This window comes from Puccinia triticina, chromosome 12A, assembly GCF_026914185.1.
Source record: "Puccinia triticina chromosome 12A, complete sequence".
NCBI classification, from domain to species: domain Eukaryota; kingdom Fungi; phylum Basidiomycota; class Pucciniomycetes; order Pucciniales; family Pucciniaceae; genus Puccinia; species Puccinia triticina.
Genome location: NC_070569.1, coordinates 4,915,873 through 4,938,702, shown reverse-complemented (window position 1 = coordinate 4,938,702; position 22,830 = coordinate 4,915,873). Strand labels below are relative to the sequence as shown.

At 46.4% G+C, this 22,830-nt stretch overlaps 2 protein-coding genes across 2 annotated transcripts in view; one reads left to right on the top strand and one right to left on the bottom strand.

Moving 5' to 3' along the window:
- Nucleotides 1-6,455: 6,455 nt before the first annotated feature.
- Nucleotides 6,456-9,548, bottom strand: PtA15_12A472 (uncharacterized protein; the record flags this gene model as incomplete). The annotated part of the gene is made up of 2 exons (XM_053162084.1): nt 6,456-9,436; nt 9,527-9,548. The coding sequence occupies 2 exons, from the start codon at nt 9,546-9,548 to the stop codon at nt 6,456-6,458; spliced, it is 3,003 nt and encodes a 1,000-aa protein (XP_053026037.1).
- Nucleotides 9,549-18,529: 8,981 nt separating this feature from the next.
- Nucleotides 18,530-22,830, top strand: part of PtA15_12A471 (uncharacterized protein) — a gene marked incomplete at both ends in the record, with an annotated part of 28,141 nt that continues 23,840 nt past the window's right edge. Inside the window, one exon of the mRNA XM_053162083.1 lies at nt 18,530-18,537. Coding sequence (XP_053026036.1) covers nt 18,530-18,537 — 8 coding nt within the window. The remainder of the gene's footprint in view (nt 18,538-22,830) is intronic.

Sequence of the window (22,830 nt, the reverse complement as noted above, 5' to 3'; positions counted from 1 at the left end):
TGGTCAAGTGCTCCATGGATTAACAAGACTCGGTGTTGCGTCCTGATCATCTGGTTGGTTCTTGCTGCTCTCAAGGGGCTGGCGAGTCTGGTTGAGCGGTTTGTCCTCCGCCGTAAGCTCGGTGGAGGAGCGCGTAGGCCGGGCGGCTTTTGATTATGACTGAGTCAATTCTATTCAATGTGTTATTCATCTCCTCAAGGTTTTTCTTATTGTTAGTTAGTTCGTGATTTATCTTCTTTTCAAAATCATGATGCCTCTTCTCGGCTTGCTTCTTGCGCTCGATGCGGTCCTTCTTGGCTTGCTTTTCGCGTTTGATGCGGTCCTTCTCGGCTTGCTTTTGGTCCTTCAACGCGAAAAGCAAGCCGAGAAGGACCACATCAAACGCAATAAACAAGCCGAGAAGGACCACATCAAACGCGAAGCTTGCTTTTCGCGTTCGATGGCCCGCTTCTCTAACGCCAGGAGTGCTGGGGGAAGGAGTATTGTACCTAAGGCTGTGACCCGGGGTTCGGGTTGGGGCATGAGTGCTCAGCCCGCACCCTGAACCCCGTATGTATGCACCGATCCCCGGGGCATGACTTTTTCTCCAAGACGGGTCGGGCCCGGCCTGGCCCGGCGATCCGGAGCCCTCGGAGGAACCCTCCAACCACCGAATCTGATGGCGGGCAAAGCCTCCCCTTCACCGGCCATCTTGGATGGTCAAGCGTGTTTTTTGCCTTAATCTCCACTGATTTTTAGGCAACCAACCTTGATTTTATCCCTGCTAAGTTACCAACACAACATGCAAATGACACATGGTCATTCCTGCATGAACACTTGAAGTAAAAAAATGACTAAAAAAATTGCTCAATTACCTGTCCTGAGCAATTTACCCATCAAAATGCAATGCCCCTGGGTTCAGGGCATGTCAGAGCGCCATCCCAAGCCCTGAACCCCGGGGTCCAATTCCCAGGGCATAGCCTTGGGGCATGGGTTTGGGTTACAGCCTTAGGAGTACCTCTGGGTCTGAAGGATACAATTAGAAATCAATCATTCAGACTGAAGAAAAAATATTGACTGATCACCATTGGCTTTGATATATTCCAACAATGTTTTGAACATTGGAGTATGTGCCTCCATCCAGTGAGTTGGATCCACCGTAGTTTGGTTAAGAACTAAAAATGAATGAGTATTCATCAGATTGGTTGGGAACTCAAGAAGTGAGTGTAAGGGTACCAAAAACACTATTAGCCAGGCCAACCGGGGTGGCATAGTCCACACATGATACTAACTTGGGGGTAGTGGGGGGGGTTGGAAGGGGTGGTGGGTGTTTCACCCTGGACTTGAAACTGCTGGTTCTTAATCTGAGTGTATTGATGAGCTATTAGAAATTGGAATGGTGGCTGGTTGGTTGTATCCTCACAGGTGTGATTTTCACCAAAACCAGATAAACCCCAACAACCAACGCATAACATCATACACACCTGGTCTACTTCACAATGACCGGAACAGGGTGTGCCATTTTAATTTTGGGTTTGATAATACGCTGGATCATGGTTACCTGTTGTTTGTTACCTGCCAAGTATATAATTTGGCTCAGGCTTTTAGTCTCTAAAGATCCCTTTGGTCAATACAGTCTGGCTAGTGAGATTCACAAGTTCAGTTTGTATCCCTATGTCTTTGTTTTTGTAATAAAATCAAACAATATCTCAACTGTTGAACACTGAAAGAGCTTTATCACAGATCCCACAACCTACGGACGCATCAGTTCATTAACGGCTCCACACAGCAATCACTGAAGGTCCGCTACCATTATGATGAACTCAAAGACATTTGTTGACAAGATCACAACAAACCTCATGCTAGTGTTGAGTTTTATGTTGTCATTGCTATCAAAACCAAGCAGCAACAACAACAATTCACTTCTTCTATCCCACCATCAAGCTCTTGCACTGTTCCCTCTCCATCTGCTTTTGCCTCTATAAAATCTTGTTTGCCTTGGTAGCGTTCTGGTTAAACCAGGGCTCATCTTGTTTTGTTTGCTCTTCCTGTTTCCTTTGGTCATCCCATTTCATTTGCTCATCAAATGTACATAATTCATTTTTACTGAAGTATTTGCTATGGCCCATCATTCCTTTGCACATCTTGGTGATTGGGTGACACATGTGATATTGGGTTACACAAGTATGCAAGTGGGCACCAAGGGTGAAACCGCTGCGCTGCGCTGACATCAGCGGCACTTTTAGCGCAGCGCAGCAGTCCACCACTGATCCTCCAGCCAAATCAGCGTTAGTGCAGCAGTCAGGCCGCTGCGCTAACGCTGAATTCAGTTTTATACCGCTGACAATTTTGAGTGATCAGCGTTAGCGCAGCGCTTTAGTTGCCGCTAACGCTGACAATTAGCGCAGCGAAGCGGAAAACCGCTGAATGCCCGCTGATACCGGTATTTCAGCGGTCAGCACGCAGTTGATGCTGGGAGCGCTGAACGCTTCCGCAGCAGAAGCGGCGCTGACTGCTGCCGCAGCAGTCAGCCGGTCAGCCAATTGGCCTTATATATGTGTGCATATACCTATATATTCTTGGCTTCCACCATATTGCCCAGTGCCCTATAGTAGTCCTCATCGCCATGGCTGAAGAAAATGGCAAAGATGTTGAGATTACCCCTAGTACCCCTCCTAATACCATTGATGATCCAATCAACCATCCCCAATCCATCTTCCGGGAATCATTGCGTCTTAGCTTGGTGGAAGGTGAGGCAGGACCCTGGAAAGCCTCTATGGAACAAAGTAACCTAAATTCCAAGATTTTTGAAAAATTCATACATTCTTGGAGCCCATTCATACATGTTTTGTGTGTAGGTGCAGAGCTTTTTCAAAAAATTCATACAAATTTTGTGTGTACGTTTTTTTTTGCCGCAGGCGTGAAGAAATACTCCCAGAAATACTTTTTTGAGTAGCCATTTCTGCTACATACCCAGAGGAGCAGTTACAAAGGTAAGAAATGGAAGAAGAAGATATTCTAAATTTTATATTCAAGTAGAAAACTACATAGACTATCATCAACAACTGATTGTTACTTTTCATCTACATTTTTATTGCTTTTTTTGAGAGCTTTTATCTTCAAAAACATTTTCTGCCAGTGTTCTAGAAAAGCAATTTGAGACATTGTAATAAGAAGAGAATGTAATCTCTGGGAGATGGATACACAATTCCCACCAGCATCCGTAATATTTAAGCCTTTGGTGACTGGGAATAAATGGTGCAGATGTGCTACTTCAAGATGTGCAAAACTCCCGGAACTCAGCAAGGAAGTGTAGAAACCGGCCGCAATTGGGATATGTGGTTGATACAGGAAGAGCTGGACCAATATAGGGGGGGGGGGGGTGCAAAAAAAACCCTGGCATCATATCCTCATTCTCATACATTTTTGGTTACTACCCCCCTTGTCCCCCAAAAAACTTCATACAATCAACGGTGAAACAGATACTATACAATACAGTATCTTCAGATACTTGTGTATTGTATCTGTTGAAAAATACAAAATTGTAAATACAAATTTATTGTATCTGCCTGAAGATACAATACCATGGTATTGTATCAATAAATTATTAAAACTTGATTTTCTTGTTTTTGGCCACTGTGGACTGTATACAGGAAAACTATCAAAAAACATAAAAATACAGTATCTTGTATTGGGCTGTATTTGCAACAAGATACCAAAGTTTGAATACATTTGTATAGTATTGGTCTTTGAATACAATACAAATAGATAGTATTGGGTGCAAAACAGATACAAATACAGGCAGATACAGATACATGTATTGTATTTTTTTCACCATTGATACAATTGGGGTGAGTACCTTACCCACCAAAGCCCCCAAAAAAGTAGCCTATTTTCTTCCTCTTCCTCGTTTATATTTACTATTTCTCACTCCTCATTGTTATTACTTTTTTTCTAATGTTTTTTTTTTCTAATGTTGTACTTAGATCAGCGGTCATGTCCAACCCCATGGCACTCCAATCAGCGGTTTTTGACCGCTGAGCTGCGCTGAATTTAGCGGGTTTTCCGCTGAAAAAGTGTCAGCACAGCGGTCCTGCAGCTGACAGACCGCTGATTTAGCGGGCTAATTATCAACATTTTTTTTGTGGTGAGAACTATCAGCACTTAGTGCAGCGCCCCACCCGCTGAATGTCAGCGCAGCCCAGCGGGCCCAAAGACCGCTGCGCTGACCGCTTTGCTGTGCTGTTTGCAGCAAAGCTGTTTCACCCTTGTGGGCACCCACCACATAGGATTGGGTAAGGAAGAGTTTGGTGATATAGGCCGTTTTCAGCCCAGCCTTGGCAAGTCCTAACTGCTGGCGCCAGTGACAATCACATCATACTTGCTGTCAATGATGGGGTACTTGTTGTTGGCGAACTTAGAGCTTGTCTCAGACGCCTTGATAGGCTGGGTAGATATGACCCGCACGCAGGAAGAGCTGCTTGCAAAGGTCTGGCTAGTGAGTTGTCTGTAAGGTTGGGCAAGGTTTGAATGGGAGGGCTGCAACAGCCCAAGCTTGGCTGGTTCAAAGGCAATGGCGCGAGACAACGGTGGTGTGGCTTGGATAATGGTGGATCTGGTTGTAGCGGGGTGATTGGGGTAGGGCTGACAGGGGGTAAAGTGTAACAACCTGTTCTTCATTACTGGGCGGCGGGAGCTTATTCATCCGGCTTATTGGCGGTTGCCAATCCTTGTGTCATGCGCTTTTAGATTACTAATCCAGGTGGTGGATTAATTAAGAAGATCTAAGTCATTATGAAGTGTCTCTTTTCACGATCTTTGTTGGCTCTGTTTGGATTCTCATTGTTGTCTTTCTGTTGATTTTGTGTTTTCCTCTTTTCCCTTTCCTTTCTTTTCCCCATTGATATATTCTTTTTCATCTCATCCATTACTATCATCATTGTGTATCCAAGAAACCTCAAAACTTGGTAAAATCATCATTATCATTGTGAATTCAACTTCTATTGCAATCACATAGAACTATAATCTTAGTTATTACTCAAGCATTGGCAAACTATCCTCTTGGGTAGTTTCATAGCCTTATATAGTGAACTGGGTAATAGCCAAGTCCTCACATAAAGGGCTGGTTTGAAGCATGTGTTGTTAAGGGCTCACTGTTTTTGGGTGATAAGGTTGGAATTGGGTCGAGTGGAATGTGGGGTGGCCGCAATGGTTTGAATACCGGTTTAGTCGGACCAATCCAACTCAAGCTATCCTGAAATGGTGTTGATGACAATCGCCAGAGATGATTTTGGGCCAGGTTTTCAGGAAAATCATTGCGGGGAGGTGGTTGGGTGTTGCAGGTGAAGTATGGAGGTCAGAATTTGATGGGAGGTGTGGGTGGAAGGTCAATTGCTTAAAAGGCACCAGTTGTTTTTCAATGTCCCCCGCAATTGGAGATGCTGCACTTCAAGCTATCCATCTCCCTCAACCCTTCCGCTGCTGCACGTGCACAGTTTGAAGGGCAAAGAGTGGGCCCCCACTGGTCACCAGCCTTTGCTTAGGGCTGGGGGCCTTCACATCCAGTCCTTTTGACCCATGCATTTGACACGGGCTGGGGGCTGAGCCTGTGGCACAGCACTTTTGCTGATGTTGGAAGGCTATTTGAGTTATTGGAATAGTTGCGGTTGTTGCTTTCTCTGTTAATAATTTGGGGGAACCCATGATTTTTTTTCTCACTTTTTTAAAGTTGTAGGGGGAACCCATGTTTTTTTTTTTTTTTTGAAATTCAGGAAAATCTGTGCTTTTAATAAACTTGGATATGTTTTTAACCAATTGACAGGCAATATTTTGCATTGTTGAATTGTTTTAATTCAAAAAAAACACCACATTAGGGGATATCAAATATGAGAAATACACAATTAGAAACCAGTCAATTAGCCAAAAATGAAATTTGTCACCAGTGGATCCCAAAATGGGGTAGAAGAAGGACCAGCATATTTTAAAAATGGTGGTTTTTTTCAAACCTGTAAATTATATAATGGTGGATTCAGTCATATTTGATACCCCCTATTATGAAAAATAATTTCAAAGTATATCAACTTCAGAGGATTGGCCAAATGGCGGATGAATCCTAGTGAGTGACATATTTTTGTCATGATATTGATTGGGGAAGAAACTGTTTTGACATCAAATTTCTATTCTGCAAGTATCAAACAGTGTCAAAGCTAGGAAAACCTGTTTAACATATCCAACTGATGGATCTTTTGTAATTGAGAAATAGTCTGGCATTCCTCAAAAAGCACTAATAACAAAATCAAGAAAAATACAACACAAAAGGGAAAAAGAGAAAGACAAGTAACAAAAAATCAAATACAAAGGCGAATAGAATTGTGAAAACAAAGCAAAAGATCAGATTAGAAAATATGACTTTTTTGTGAGATTAATAAAATGCAATAAAACAACAAGGGAAGAGAAATGAGAAGGGAGAGGGGAGGTCAACCGAGGATGGCAGATTTAAGTTTATCAAGGGCGTCATCTTCAACATCGAGTGCGCGGACAACATTATGGAGATAATCGAGATCGACGAGCAACTGAGCGAGGCCATCGGAGGAGAGTCGATTCTTAGGTGCAGAGTTAGGGTGAGAGGTATTGTGCTGATTATTGAAGAGGAAAGTATTGGAGATAGCGTGGGAGAATTGGTTGACGACGGCAAGGGTTAGAGAGGAGAGCCAGGTCGAGATGACCATTTCTGAGCTGAGATGGTTACCGAGCTTTTTCTCGCGATTTTTTGCTGAGGTTATGGCCTGTTCGTCGTCGTTTTTCTGGGATGCGGATTCGTGGAAGGCTTGCCAGTTGGAGAGCACTTCGAAGAAGTCGACGAAAGGTAAGGTCTCGAGCGAGAACGCCAGAGCATCCTCGTCGACGGTCGTGTAAATCTCGAACAGACGGGGGAGGTTGAAGAGCCCCTCACCGAGCTTCGAAATTGCTTCGGTAGGGCTCTTCGAGAACTGGTTCAGGATCTTCAGGTCAATCGTCGCGATCGAGCTGGTCTGCTTGAGCCGCTGCAACTCTGTCGTGCTCTGCGTCCACATCGTCTGGTGCGGATACTCTTCAACTTGCTTCAACAGGGGCAATAAGATTATCGATTGTACAATTTGCTGCGACTCTTGGATCAGGTTCGAAACTGATAAGTTGGTCTTGTGAAACAGTGAACGGACTTGAGTGACCATTGACTTCATGTTCGGGTTCGATGGCCGGATGTTATCACCGCTGCTGAGTGAAAAACTCTTCTCTCTTCGAGAGCCAAGGGGATTAGAACTGCTGGGCCCTCGTGCCGATGATTGCAAGGTTTCATAAAATTCCCATAGTTCACTACTGTTCAGCAGCGACTGTTCCAAAATCACTTTCGCGCCTTTGCTGAGCTTGATTTTCACGGGTTCGAGATCCTCGTTGAACCCTATACTCTCATCTGAAATCTTATTACGAAGCGACGCAAGGATCTCGACCAATCGAGTGTGGATCTTCTTCTCGTATTCAGATAGTTTATCGTGAACGGTCTTGCAAGTCGCCAGGAGCTTAAGGCCGAGCTGGAAGACTTCCCAGTCTTCAGACGAATAATCAAGACCTTCGAGTTCGAGCATTTGGGAAGCAGATTCGTCCAGATAAGATGATGAACTTGCTGGTGCTCTACTCCTACTGGAACTCTTACTTCCATCAAGGCGCGCATTGGTTTCCTTCCTCTTTTGCCGACTTTCCCGTTGGGTGATCAAGGTCTGCCGGTTGATATCAAGATGTTCACTGAGCATCAAATCGACTGCCTTGGCATAGCCCAAGACGCCATAGCCATGCGTGAAAGCTTCACAACGATCCAAGGCCTTATCTGCCAGAGCGAACATTGATTCCAAGACTTGTGGTAGTTGTTGAATCATGGCAACCATCAATTTCTGTCCAGTTGTAGCTGCGTCCAGGGTTGGCTGGGTCGACAGACCAAGAGTAATGTTCTTGAGGGATGCGCGCAGGAAGTTGGTTTCTCGCTCGAAATAGTTGGATTGGAAATCGACAAAAGGTTCGTACAATGAAGTTTCCCAATCTTTAATGAAGTTAATTGCCTTACTCGCCGCCGCAGGTGAATCTTCTGGATGTGTCAAGTCTGCCCCACTCCTTGAGCCTATTGATCGAGAGCTTGGTCGCTTGAAGGATGTTCTTCGATCCACTTTGGAGGATCCAGAGCCCAATGGCAATACTGGACTGGTAAGGTTGGCCGAGTCGCAATCTTTCTTGAGCTTCGATTCGAGTTGAACAATCAAGTTTTCTAGCTTCCAGCCGACATCCTCGGTGAGATTCCAACAGCTAACCAGACAGGGCCAGGACGCTAGGACGTGAGCACATTCAACGTTTTCGATCAAGCGGGTGGAAAAAGAAGGCTTGAGATTGTCAAGAACTGATTTTAAAAATGCCGTCAGAGCCTCGATCGGATTAGTGAAAATGGACGGTAGAAAGTCTAATTCGGTTTGGAGGAGTTGGAGCAGTTCTGGGTAGAATCGTTTCGCTAGAAACATCGGAAGTGAGTTTACACTCAACTTGACTTGAGTGTTTTGAATCGATGGTCCGGCCGATCGAGTAGTCAAGATGGGAGGTTCGAGCATTGTTTGAGACCATAGCGAAGAAATCGGACTACGCCGGCTTCCGAAGTAATAATTTTTGAATTCTCCCTCTCTTTCTATCATTTTGAAGATTTCGTAGAATTCTTTGCAGCGTCTGACATCCTTGGTACTCAAAGCTTTGACCAGGTTGGTGCTCAGACTAGCCTCCAACTCGTTCTGAAGGCTTCGCATTAGGCCTCGCCTGCCTTCGTATTCAGGAGTATGTTGGAAGACGACCATCGACTTTGCAGCCTCTGATAATCTTTCAGCGGCCTTGAGATGGGATGGAATGGGATCGGTCAAATACCCCGTGACTTCTGATTCTAGGGTTGACCAAGCTTCTGCCTCTCTGAGAACCGTCCGAGCTGACTCCATCCTCTCCTTGATCAAATCCAGAGTGCTCAGATGAGACAAGAGTTGATCAGTATCGTCCGACGAGGCTTGATTGGTGGCAGGATCATTCGAGGGGGCCAAGGCAGACTGGATGTTTTGTGGTTGGGATTCATTTGAGGGTAGAGATTTAGCATGGATGGCTTTGAGAGAGTAGCGGAGTAGGAGTGCATTCTCCCTCATCAACTGTAAATCCAGATTGAGGCGGGGGACACTTCGAACGATCTCCTCAATCGATTTATCGACCAATGTAGACGTATCGCTGATAGAGAGCTCGAGTACGGAGAGGACTTTCGATAGCTTGTTCTCGAGATTGGATAGTGAGAGTTGGCTACCATCATTCAGATCATCCTTATTAGCCAATAGCTCGTTAAGCCAATCGATTTCGGTCTCGTACTCATCCAGATACTTTAAATCATATGGGTTCTGGATCTTAGTCGTGGCTAAGCCAAGATTGACAGTCATCAAGAATATCCTATCAGTATCAAGTAGTCCGATTTAAGGCTCGGGATAATAGCAGGTGAATCACTTACCGGAGATGTTCTTGGGTTCCATGACGGTGACGACGCCAGCGATAGTTCTCCTGAATGGTCAACAAATCCACTACAACACGCTCAACACCGGCCAACTGGCTCAAGAGGTTGCACGACCGTCGATCGGGGATTCCGGTATTACATCACTCCCCGAGCGTGTACAGCCTCTCCGTCGAACGCACGCTCGCGTGTCACAGTTGGGGTTCTGAGGTCCTTTTTTTTGTAAAAATCATATAAAACACAGCAACTTATTTTTCCAAAAAGTGACTTGGGCATGGCGTGCCCCCGCCCCGGATGTGGGTATTCATTATCATCCAGTAAAATTTCCAAATTTCCAACAATTGTTGCATGTATGAGTAGGAAATGTTGAGTTGTCTGTTAGTCTGCTACCATGATGTATCACCACAGTATGGAGGGCTGTTGGATTGACCCATGAGCACTACCAACCAACCACCCAGCTGGCATCCACAAGCGTCTGTAGCCTACACTGCCAGCAAACAGGTGACGTAATCCGGATTTTGTCGCGCTGACGTAATCCAGATTCCAATTCAAATCCGTGCCCCGGGTGTGTCGTCACCTGTTGTGGATTTTGTCAGCTGCCATTCTCAGTGGCAGGTGCAAGACGAAAGCACAACTCCCTTGATGGCCGGTGCTAACCGGTCATTGAGGGGACACACACACCTCCCTTGATGGCCCGTCTGGACCGGCCATCAAGAGGAACACACAACATTATCTCGTTGGCCGGTCAGTACCGGCCAGCGAGAGTAAGGCACTGTTTGCACTCTTGATGGCCGCTACTGACCGGCCATCAAGAGGTGATACACATACCCCTCAATGGCCTGTCAGTACACCGGCCATCGAGACAAAAACACTAAACTCTTGAAAGCCCGTACTGGCCGGCCATCAAGAGTAAAACTCTTTTCTCGATGTGTATACACATCACCCTTGATGGCCCATCAGTACCGGCCATCAAGAGGAACATAATACACTCTTGATGGCCTGGACTGATCGGCCATCAAGAGGAAATACACACCCCACTTGATGGCCCGTCAGTACCGGCCATCAAGAGGAATATACTACACTCTTGATGGCCTGCGCTGACTGGCCATCAAGAGTGAAGCGCTTTGCTCTCAATGACCAGTTGGATCACTGTGCGAGATGCGCATGTCCTCTCAATGGCCAATCAGTCCAGCCCATCAAGAGTGTATTATGTTTCTCTTGATGGCTGGTACTGACGGGCCATCGAGGGTGATGTGTATACACATCACCAAGAGAGTTTTGCTCTTGATGACCGGCCAGTACGGGCTTTCAAGAGTTTAGTGTTTTTGTCTCGATGGCCGGTGTACTGACAGGCCATTGAGGGGTATGTGTGTCACCTCTTGATGGCCGGTCAGTAGCGGCCATCAAGAGTATAAATAGTGCTTTATGAAGTGACTGAAACGTAGATGATGACAATGCAAGTAATAGAACCAGCTCTACAGCTTGTTCCCGGGCTCAAATGTGGTCTCGTGGGAGGGCGAGTGTCACAGAGCTGTAACCTAACAGTCAGGTTACAACAGCCACCCCCTCGCCCAGACGCGAGACCCTACATACAAAAATGTAAGAAAAAGAAAAAGAAAAAGAAAAAAAAACTGAAGAAAGGAGAAATCAAGAGAGAAGAAGAAAAAAAAACATGATATGATGCAGAGAGACAAGAAGAAAAATATGACAAAATAACCGTTAACCGGGACTCAAGAGAAAACTTCGCATCTTCCTAAACTATTCTGGGGGAAGACTCTTAGTGAACACATCAGCTTGTTGCTCGGCAGTCGGAATCCAAGAAAGCGTTATCAGCTTCCGATACAGTGCCTCATTTGTGATGTAAAAGTCTCTGTCCGTATGACGGGTACGCTTGTTTGACGCGTCATCCGTACCTACCCGCACAGCCGATTGGTTGTCGCAGTGAAGATGACCTACAAAATCGGTTTTCAGGATGTCTTTCAGAAGGTGTCGTATCCATAGTGTATGCCTTGTCGCTGCGCCGAGGGCCATGTATTCAGCATGGCACGTGGAGGCCGCGACAGTTGTCTGCCGGCGCGCCACCCACAGGATCGGGCAACCTAGAAAATGGATCAGTACCCCATAGGAAGAGCTAGAAAACTTGCCACCCCAGGAGGCATCACAGTAAGTAGTTAGCGCTTTTGGATCTTTGTTGGGAAAAAGACAAAGTCGCTGATCAGTGCTCCCGGCAATGTAATTAACTAGATGTCTCACTCCTTTCCAATGAAGGACACTTGGTTTTGCCGAGAAACGGGCCAGATAATTCACAGAGAATGATATATCAGGTCTCGTTCCCACCGCTAAGTAACTGAGAATACCTAAAACGTGCAGATAGTTAGATGATGTGGTCGGGTCGCCTTCCTCTGTTGAAGCGTTGAAGTTGGGCGGGAGTGGAGTTTTCGCCATTAGAACTCCGTCCCATTCTTCTTCCAAAAGTGACCTGATAAGTTTGGGCTGAGATAGGATGAAACCTTCCGGAACTCGCTGAATGCTTAGCCCGACAATAGAGTCGAGTTGTTCAGACCATTTGATTTTTAGAATGTCCTTTAGATCCGTTTCCAGGCGTTTCAACAACGCAGTGCTGGAGGCAGTTACGACACCATCGTCAACATGAATCCAAATAACACCAGTTGTAGATTTGTGTCGCAGGATGTAGAGACTATTGTCATATTGAGATGGCGAGTATCCTAGTTTATCAAGGATAGCCCTCAAATGGAGCCACCAGCATCGCGCCGCTTGGCGTGTCCCGTAAAGTGCTTTCTTCAAAAGAAAAGCATGGCCTTTTGGTAAGTCAACTCCTTCAGGTGGCGCGACCCACACCTCTTCATCAATTGGTGAATTGAGGTAGGCGGCAACAAAATCAAAACTGTGTACCGGCCAGTTGAAACGTGCAGCAATCGTCAGTAACAAACACAGGGAGACGAATGTGGCTGTAGGTGCAAAAGTCTCGTTGAAGTCTTTTCCAGCTATTTGACGAAATCCCTTGGCTACATATCGAGCTTTGTAGCGCTTGGTGGTTCCACCATCACCAGACTTTTTGGCAAAAACCCACCGACCGTCAAGAGGCTTCACTCCTGCAGGCATGGGTTTGGAAACCCAGACGTCCATCTGAAGCAGGTTCAAGAGTTCTTCTGATATAGCATTTGCCCAGGCTGCTTTGTCTTCGGCGCGCATTGCCTGTTTGTAGGTCTTAGGTATATCGACGCCATAGAAAGCGCAACTTTGCAGAACAGCGTCAACTAGGAATTCTTGATTGTCAAACTCCACCTCGTTGATGAAATTGCCCAAACTGATTTGTCTGGCAATGAACTCCAAAGACATTGCATTTGCCGAAGACGAAGGGTTGGGTGGTGGTGTTCTAACCACTTTAGGCAGAGAGACTTGCGGGATGCTATCCACGAAACGGACCATTGCAGACAACACAAATTTGTTCGTGGCAGGGAGGTAGAACAACCATCCTTTGCTGGATTCCAAGTGCGCCACAACATATGCTTCCATTGCTCTATCGTCGAGTTTGTTGCGCTTTTCCACCGGTACATGGATAAACGCTTTAGAGCCAAATATTCGAAAGGTGTCAAAATTTGGAGGACGGTCAAACATCGCCTCATATGGTGTTTTTCCTTTGCTTGACTTATTGGGCACCCGGTTCAAGACATGGTTCGCCCAGAGGAAAGCATAACTCCAAAAATGCCTGGGCAGTTGGCTATCACTTAGGACTGTACGCCCCATATCGGCAACTGTGCAATTGAATCGTTCGACCACACCGTGTGGTACGGCAGTGACCTTTCTGCGATGATCCCTTTTTCTTTGAGGAAATTATTGAAAGTCTTGTTTGCAAACTCACCCCCATTGTCGCTACGGAGGATTTTTACAGAGTCGCCTGTCTGCTTTTCAAGTTTCCTTATGATGTCAATCAGAACATCGTTCGCCTCTGATTTGGCTTTCAAACTCTTGACATATGAATAGCCAGTGGCGACATCTCGGAGTGTCAAAAGATATTTGGATCCGTCAATAGCCTCTTTGGGAAAGGGTCCCATGAGGTCTGTGCATAATATCTCCAACCTGGCTGGTTTCCTCATTGTACTTGTCAGCGGATTTAGACTTGTACTTTTGGTGATTGCACAGATTGGGCAATGTATCTTTCCGGGTGGCAAGTCCGAGGGGAGGCCAAAACCTCGTCGTTGTTTTATCAGTGACCTGATTTTCCTGAGACTAACGTGCCCGAAGATACGGTGCCAAAAGAGCAGAACCTTTTCTGAGTCTGTAAGCGACTCTGGCTTCCAGGAGGACGGATAAACCCGCTCGAATGGAGTAATAAACGGGTCATTTGGCGCTGTCACCAAAACTGTACTCTCATTAGTTGATGATTGACTTGGGAATTCATTCCTTGATTTGCCGGGCAAAAGAACAGAAAAAGGAGACGTAGGACGATCGTTTGATGACGTGACAGGAGAGGTTATTGATGTTGGAGAAGAAGAGACAGGAGCAGCAGAAACAGAGACTGGAACGACACTAGCTGGAACAGAGCAGAGAGAGTGAATTGGAAGAGAAGTTGGGGCCAGATCGACTCGACGTTTGACCATCGGATAAGGGATGCACCAGCGGTTGCAATCGCGATCAAACGGGCATTGGAAAACAAGACGATTGACTTTGTTAAAAATGTCAAACGAATCTGCTGTTCGGTTATATATAAAAGACCAATCAGCCTTCCGGAGGGCCGCGAGCGAGATGAGAGTAGAGGACGCTCGCTCACAGAACAATACTCCATTTATGGTGATTGTTGATCCGTCCGGCCCTTGGAAATGAAGCGATCCTGCGCCTGATATATAGGCTCCAGACCCCGCAGTTGCTACATTGAGAGCAATGGGTCGTTTGAGCACTCGGAAATCATGTAGGAGACTCTTGTCCCCGGTGAGATTGTGGGTCGCCCCAGAGTCGACAATAGCTGCAGTACTTACGTCAATTTCAGCCGTCATGGCCCCAAAATCCACATCAGCGATGCCATCGGGAAGTCCCTCCACTTCCGCTTCCTTAGCCAAAGGCCCACCCCCCCGTTGATTCTCGGATTTGAACCGATTGGCTGGTGGCGGTTGTCGTTGAGTCTGACTTGGTTGAGGCCGGTAAGAATCAGCCGGCCGGTAAGTCGATGGATGTTGAGGATGTTGCATCGACTGTTGGTGGAATTGAACGGGGAAGTATGGTTGAGCATTTGGTTGGTAGAATTGCTGGGGAAAAGACGGTTGTTGATGTTGGAAGTTGGTGGGAGAGTTGGCGTAAGGCAAAACCGGTGGCGGGTACACGGCACCGATCATCGGCAGGAAAGGCGGTTGCTGATATGTCGTGCGAGGAACGATTTGGGGTCGGTATGATAGAGCACCGGGTCCTCTTTGTCGTTGATTCACTGGCTGGGATCTGGCTCTAGTCGGGCAGTCACAAAGATAATGGGCACTATCACCGCAACTCCAGCACCTGTTGGCTGTGACGTGAAAAAAATGAAGAGCATCAGGCCACTCAGACTCCGGGATGTCTGCTAGGAATGCTGCCTGATCGAAAGGCGGCAGATTGCTGTCGGTGTTCAATAGTGCTGGGGACGTTCCACTAGACATAACTTGTCGAGACGAAGGTCGAGTATGATCGTCTTGCAATTTGCAGGCCAACAGGATTTGCACAAGTCTGTCGAAGGTTGGTGTGACACTTTCTTCGGACGCTTGAAGCTCCAATTCGATTCTTCTGTCAAAATCTTGGCCAATGGAGGTATCTCTGCCGATACTGCTTTGCAATATAAAACCCATAAAAACGTCCGCAGTCAGTTCAACCTTTAGGTTCTTCCACTCGGCTGCAAGATCCTTCAGTCGTGCTGCCACCCCAGCCGAGGTAGGATTGTCGGAATTTTTGAACTCGATAAAACGGTAAAAGATGTCCAGTTGTGCGGCTCGACTGACTGTCTTGAACTTCTTGAACATGAGCTGATACATGTCGTAGCAGGTACCGGAATCATGAACATCTGACTTAAGCGACTCGTGAATCATTGCGAGAAAAATTGCTCGGCCGATCTTTTCGAGAACCGAGTTTCCATTCTTCTCAACAAAGAAATATTTGTTGTTCAGGTGGATACCACCTTTCTCGCCTAGCTCCCGATGCCAGAGTTCGAAGTTGGAACCATCAGCTGAAAGGACGGCGTGATCGGGAATCTTGGTCGTAGCTGCTTGAACAGCTTGGCCGACGATCTTCGATTCTTCAAGTTGAATTTTTGCCTCGGCTAGATTGGCTGCACGTCTGGATGCTGACAGGTGAGGCGGTTGGTCCATGGCGAAAGAGACCGGGGGTGGGTGATTAGGGGAAGGGGGGGAAGGTGGAACGTTGATGTTGTAGGAAGACTCAGCCTCTTGCGACGGCACCGGCGATGCAAACAAGGGAGGGGGATGAGGAGGCGGCGGAGGAGCTGGTGGGGGAAAGATCGGTTGTTGAAAAGTTTATCGGGGAAGAGGTACGTAGTGGCGCTCCGTCAAAGCAACTTCTGCGTCGGACGGTAAGAGGTTGGGAAGCGCGGGAAGTTGGGGGTAATATCGATTTCCGGGCGTGGCTGGCCAAGCTTGTTGCCAAGCACCTGGGATCCGTTGATCAATGACTGTGGTTTCTCCCGGCAAGGGAGCTGACTCGGTCGTAGGCTGGTTGCTGGGTCCGGGGACTTGACCAAAAATTTGTTCCAGACGGTGGGGGGTGTCACGAATCGATGCTGTGACGGCGTTGACGAGGTCTTGACCACTGAGCTCTGCGATTGAGCGACCTGACCAAGCGGAGGAGGCGGATGTGCGGCGAAGTGATCCAGAAGGGGGAGGTGGTTGGTTGGGATTGGACATAAAACAGAGAAAGACAAGAAGGTGGGGAGGTAAACCAAAGAGTCACCCGAAGCAAGCGAGCAGTCTGAGACTACTTGCTCGATTGTCTGAGTTCTTCAGAAAAGGAAAAAGAGAGGGAGTAGACTTTGGATCCACAAGATTGTGTCTAAGCCCTACCCCGTGCCAGGGAGTAGATTTCACGGTTTTGGCGTACCGCTTCGCTTTATCGCAATGTGCTTGTTTTTCCTCCGTCAGAGAAAGTTTAAGGGAATGCAAGGAAGAACTCAGAAAATCAAGCAAATAGTTGCAGGTACTCGAATACCTCGGAAGATCCTATGGACTACTGGGTGCCGGAGAAGAAAGACGATGATGGAAAGAAAAAATAGTCGGTGACGATTTAGGGATGAAGAGAGGGAAAGAAAAAAAAAATTTCTCCGGGGCGATTACTCCCTGCGCTGGGATACCCGTGCCGAAAAGGATGATAAAGTTAGATTCAGGACGATTACGCTTGATTCAAAGCTACCTAATTGAAGTAGAGATAGGGATAGATAAAGGTATGGCGAGATTTACAGGCTCATAACCTGAAGTGACTGAAACGTAGATGATGACAATGCAAGTAATAGAACCAGCTCTACAGCTTGTTCCCGGGCTCAAATGTGGTCTCGTGGGAGGGCGAGTGTCACAGAGCTGTAACCTAACAGTCAGGTTACAACACTTTACTCTTGCTGGCCGGTACTGACCGGCCATGGAGAGGGTGTAGGGTGTTCCTCTTGATGGCCGGTACAGACAAGCCATCAAGGGAGCTAGGTGTGTGTGTCCCCTCGATGACCGGTTAGCACCGGCCATCGAGGGAGTCGTGCTCTCTTGCACCTGCCACTGAAAATGGCAGGTGACGAAATCCACAACAGGTGACGACACACCCGGGGCGCGAGTTTGAATTTGAGTTTGGATTTTGTCAGCGCAACAAAATCCGGGCTACGTTAGCTGTTTGCTGGTGGTGCTAGTTGGTAAAGGCAGCACTCTAGTATGTGTCTCAGCATAGCTGAGGTCGTGAGTTCAACTCTCACCAGACACATCTTCATTTTACAGTCTCTACAGGAAATTTTACAAGCCAATTTCAGTGCAGCTTCATTTTTTATTTTTTATTTTTTATTTTTAAACATGTCCATTTCCTATGTAATCAATAGGGTTTGGGACTACCATCCCATGACCGTACATAAAACCAATATGGAGAAATTTTATTGGGGAGAGATACTGATTACAAAAAAAAATACATGACCTGTGTTCTACCTTGAGAGCCAATATATTTTTGCAATCTTGTAAAAAATGCTGCTGGTCCAATTTTCAAGAGTTTCCTTTGAAATTTTTGTCAGGAAATCTGCACAATACTTCTCTACCTTCTATCCTACTTACCTCCGGGGAGATGGATGTGAAAGAGGTGCAGCCAACCAAAATTTGGCTGCACCAAAACCGGTCAACCAAGACATGGTTGTAAGTCGGTATTAGACTCAAGTCCCTCCTTCAGAGGGGTCACTCCGCAACCAGGGCTGCCCACACCCTGCAGAAGTAGGGACCTCTACAACTTTGATCACTCCCCAGGAGTGCCCATCCAGGAACTTAGGATGAGTCAGGTCCAATATACATAGATCTAATGAGCTTGTTCACACTCAGCATCAAAAATTTGGCTTAAACATTTACCAGCTGTGCTGAAGGTTCTTCATATACCCCATCCTGTGCCATCCATCATATAAATTTACATTAGAAATGGTCACTTCAAACCCGCTATCTGCTGGCCGGTACCCAACAATGCCAGCGGATGCAGATGTCTGAGATCTTGGGAAAATCCAGCGGATACCCGGGTATCAGCAGCTGCATCCACTCACCTGTTTGACCGGAAGGGATCTCCCCCAGTCGTTGAGCCCTTCTGGTCCCAGAGGTTGTATAACTTTGGCAATCAAAGTGGTTTCTTCTAGCCGCAGAGTTTATCCAAACTCAGCTACCAGAAGGAATTGCTCTTGCATGACATCTGCAACCGGAAGGAGTCCTCTCCAGCCTCAGAGATCTTACAACCTTGATGACCGGTACACGCAGCGGAATGAAGGATTTGGCGCAGGACTAGCGGAATATGTTAAAGTTTGTGCACTTTTGAATATGCATATGCAACAAAACTCCAATTCTCACTTGCATTGTGAAGATCCTCAAGTTAAACCTAAACCTAACCCGAAGCCCTCCCGACATCAAAAGCAATACCAGAATTGCCCGAGCCATCTAGTCTTTTTCCTCACGCGTTACAATTATTATTCCAACTCGTGAGGAAAGAGACTAGGAAGCAAATCCCGTTTTCACATCATCAATAATCAAGACACAAATCAAGCCAATAAACAACTAACAGAAAAATCATGTTTCCTTATATCATATTATTCCCGTTTTCTTTTTATAGATTGAATCTCTGCTACGCGTCCCTCCCATTCCATCATCATCAAAAACAATCCCGCTCATCAAAACATCACTGCGTTCATCGCAGGTATGACAAAATATTCTATCATTCAAATATCTTATTTTTCATTCCTTGTCACTCAACTAAAATGTTTTCCTTTTTATCTTTTGTCATGTTTCTTATCAGGTGTGTGTGTGCTTAAGGAGTCGTCGTCGTTGTTGTCCGAGTTGTTCATTAAGGTTCTTATATTTTGTCAAAAGGTTAGCTAAAATAATAAAAATCACGCGTTACAATTATTATTCCAACTTGTGAGGAAAGAGACTAATTGAATCTCTGCTACGCATCCCTCCCATTCCATCATCATCAAAAACAATCCCGCTCATCAAAACATCACTGCGTTCATCGCAGGTGTGTGTGTGCTTAAGAATTCGTTGTCGTTGTTGTCCAAGTTGTTCATTAAGGTTCTTATATTTTGTCAAAACATATTCCACTCTATTCAAATTCTGCTGAAAATTACAGAATACACTTGAGATGTTTCAAACTCAACATGTATGATTTTTTTGTGCAGAGAAACTTGCCAAAATGCATGCAATTAGTTGCTTGCTCCCAACTTTGAAACCTCCTGAGGCATCTCCACCGCGGGCCCTATATGGCTTGAAAGGGGTCCAAAAAAAAAGATATAGGAGCCACACAGATTCTCTTTCTCCACCGCGCGGGCTGTATCACTGTGAAAGGGGTTGCATTGATTGCAACCCTGTGGTGAGGTCAACCAGGGGCAAATGATATAATATTGGTCTGGGAGACCAATATTACATTGGTGGGGCCCACTGCTACATTACAATAAAGGGAAAATTTATTGGTAGGCCCCACCAATATAATATTGATCTGGGAGACAGATCTTACATTGGCCTCTGTGGTGATCTATACCTGTGTCAACACCAAGAAGAAGGTTGAATATGTTTCACTACAGTTAGTAGTTACAATAGGGGTTTTCAGGGAAATTTGTTTGGTTACTACGGAAGATTGGACTACACAGCAAACCTGGTCACATCATGGATACGGAAGATTGGACTACACAGCAGCCTGGTGAAATCATGGATACAGAAGATTGGACTACACAGCAACCTGGTTACATCATGGATAAGGAAGATTGGACTACACAGTAGAGATTGCACTTCGCACCCAGGTGCGGGTACCTGCCCAAATTTTCACAAATTTTGGACACCCGCACCCGCTGGCGGGTACCTGCCAAATGGTACCCAGCGCCATCCCTACCCTCTAGGACGGCACTTTGCGCGCAGGTACCCGTGGCGGGTGCAGAAACCTGTCTGAAATTTTGCTGATATTGGACACCCGTACCCGGCACCCATTTCCAGGTAGCCATCCCTACTACACAGAAACCTGATGAAATCATGGATACAGAAGTTTGGACTGCACAGAAGACACAGTGTGAGAATAAAGGCTGGTACGTTGGTAGAAATGTCCGCTGACCACCCTCTTCAAGAATATATGTGTCCATGCTGTGTGATTATTGGTGACTTGGCTCCGCACTACTACTATCCGCTAGCCTTCAGTGCTCCTCTCTGAGCCTGATCTATAGCGTAATAATCTGCAAGTGACTAAAGCTCTGCACATTGTAAGCACAGAATCTGCAAGTAACTCTGTAAGTAAAGATAAGGTCTGCATAACTCTCCTAATACTCTAGTACGTCCGTAAGTGTAAGTGCAGTAATGAGTAATCCGTAAGATTATAGGATAACAGGATTAGGGAAAGAGAAGAGAAACCGTGAGCCTTCCCCTGTCCTTCCCTCCACGCACGTCACCGTTCCCACCCAATCCTGCAGATTCACCACTTTCCCGCACTAGTCCTTCAGCTCCGCCTGCTTTCCCCACATTGTTGTCCCAGAGTCCCCTGCTCTCCGACGCTTGCTCTCCCACGGTCCTCTGTCTAGCCCCTGCCAGTCAGTCTCTCACCACTGCCTCCGCCCCGGTTCCACCCGCTGGTGGAACCCGTTTCAGCTGATGTGGCTCACCTGCTGACGCGCTGCTCAGCGCTGCTATCAGTCCATGTGTGTAGTCCGCCACAGTCCAGCCCTGTCTTTCCCCTCCAGTCCGAATACCCGATCCGCAATCCGTGCATTCCATCCGTGCGCGAGTTTCCGTAAGCTTTCTTAGCGTGCTTTTCTGACATCATCCTCAGTGCTTATGTCACCGGAATGCACTCTGCCTGAGCCGCTTGGTGCATTCACACCCGGGCTATCTCTGAGTGACATTCTACCATGCATGTCTATATAAATCACCACAACGGTGACATCATGGATACGTAAGATTGGCTGCACAGCAACCTGGTGAAATCATGGATACAGAAGGTTGAACTACACAGCAAGCATGGTGACATCATGGATACAGAAGGTTGAAATACACAGCAAACATGGTGACATCATGGATATGGAAGATTGGACTGCACAGCAAACAGGATGACATCATGGATACGGAATGTTGGACTACACAGCAGATATCACTGTACCACATACTATGGCATGGCTACAAGGCTTATTGTTTGGTTACCACCAAGAAGGAGGCTTTTACAAATAGCAACAGAGTGCATGCACTTAGAAATCAGAATCTCACCAGCAAAATTAAAGCACCAAGAGACATTACGTGCAGCAAAAATCCCTCACCATTTACTATAAAAGGAGGCCCTATCTCTGTTTGTCTCAACTTTTTCCCACCATCATCCTACATAGTCTACAAGAGCAGTAGTTGGTCCTGAGCTACCAGAAGCATTTCTGGAGTGTCAGTAATTAGTAGTAGTCATTAGTAGCACCAGGAAAATATAATATTCAGTTGATGACAAGTGAAATCACACAAGCTCCAGCCAGCTACCCACCATCTATCCACTATCTACCCCAATCTCCCAACCATCTCCTCAACTTCCAAAATTTACCAAAAAGATCCTGTTCAGTTTTTGATGAGCCCAACTGATCCTCAGTTCTGTCCAGCTGTCACTGATACTCACCTTTGGTACCCAGCTCATACTAAGTTTTTTTGCTCAGCTCATACTCAGCTTCTTCACGCAGCTCACTCTCAGAATTGGAATAAAGCCTTTTGACCAGTCCTTGCCCAGGTGATGATCAGCTTTGTACTAGTCCTGGCGTAGCTGATGCTGAGCTTTGTGACAGTCCTTGCTCAGCCTTTTCCTAGTCCTGTCCCATCTGATGCTCAGCTTTGACCCAGTCCTAGGCCAGCTGGCCAGCTGATGCTCAGCTTGCTGAGTATCAGCTGAGCCAGGCCAGTGAAAAAGATGGGAATCAGCTTGGACAGGACCTGAGCTGAAAATCAGCTAGGCTAGGGCCAAAGCTGAGCATCAGCCAAGCCAAGGCCAAGGCTGAGCATCAGCTGAGCCACAGCCAAGGCTGGGCATCAGCTGAGCCACAGCCAAGGCTGGGCATCAGCTGTGCCAGGGCCAAAGATGATCATCAGGTGGCCAGTGCCCATCAGCTGGGCTAGGGAAAAAACTGAGCATCAGCTGAGCCAGGGTAAACACTGAGCATCAGCTGGGCCAGGGTAAAAGCTGAGCATCAGCTGGGCCAGGGTAAAAGCTGAGCATCAGCTGGGCCAGGGTAAAAGCTGAGCATCAGCTGGGCCAGGGCCAAAGCTGAGCATCATCTGGTTTTGTCACATTGATTGCTTTGATCCTGATACCTGTCATGTGAACCTTAGATGTGCTGGTGGAGAGGAGCATCGTTGGAGTAGTGTTGGAGATGAATAAAAAGCTGAATCATGTCACTTGCCATCAAGTGACTACTTTTTTTTCCTGGTGTAGTTATTTACAGTAGTCATTAGTAGTAGTCAGTAGTAGTAGTCATTAGTAGTATTACTTAGTAGTTGCAGTAGTAGCCATCAGCAATAATTATACATATCACTTATCAACAACAATTATTAGCTTAGTCAACCAGCAAAAAACAGTAGAATTATCAACAACCATAT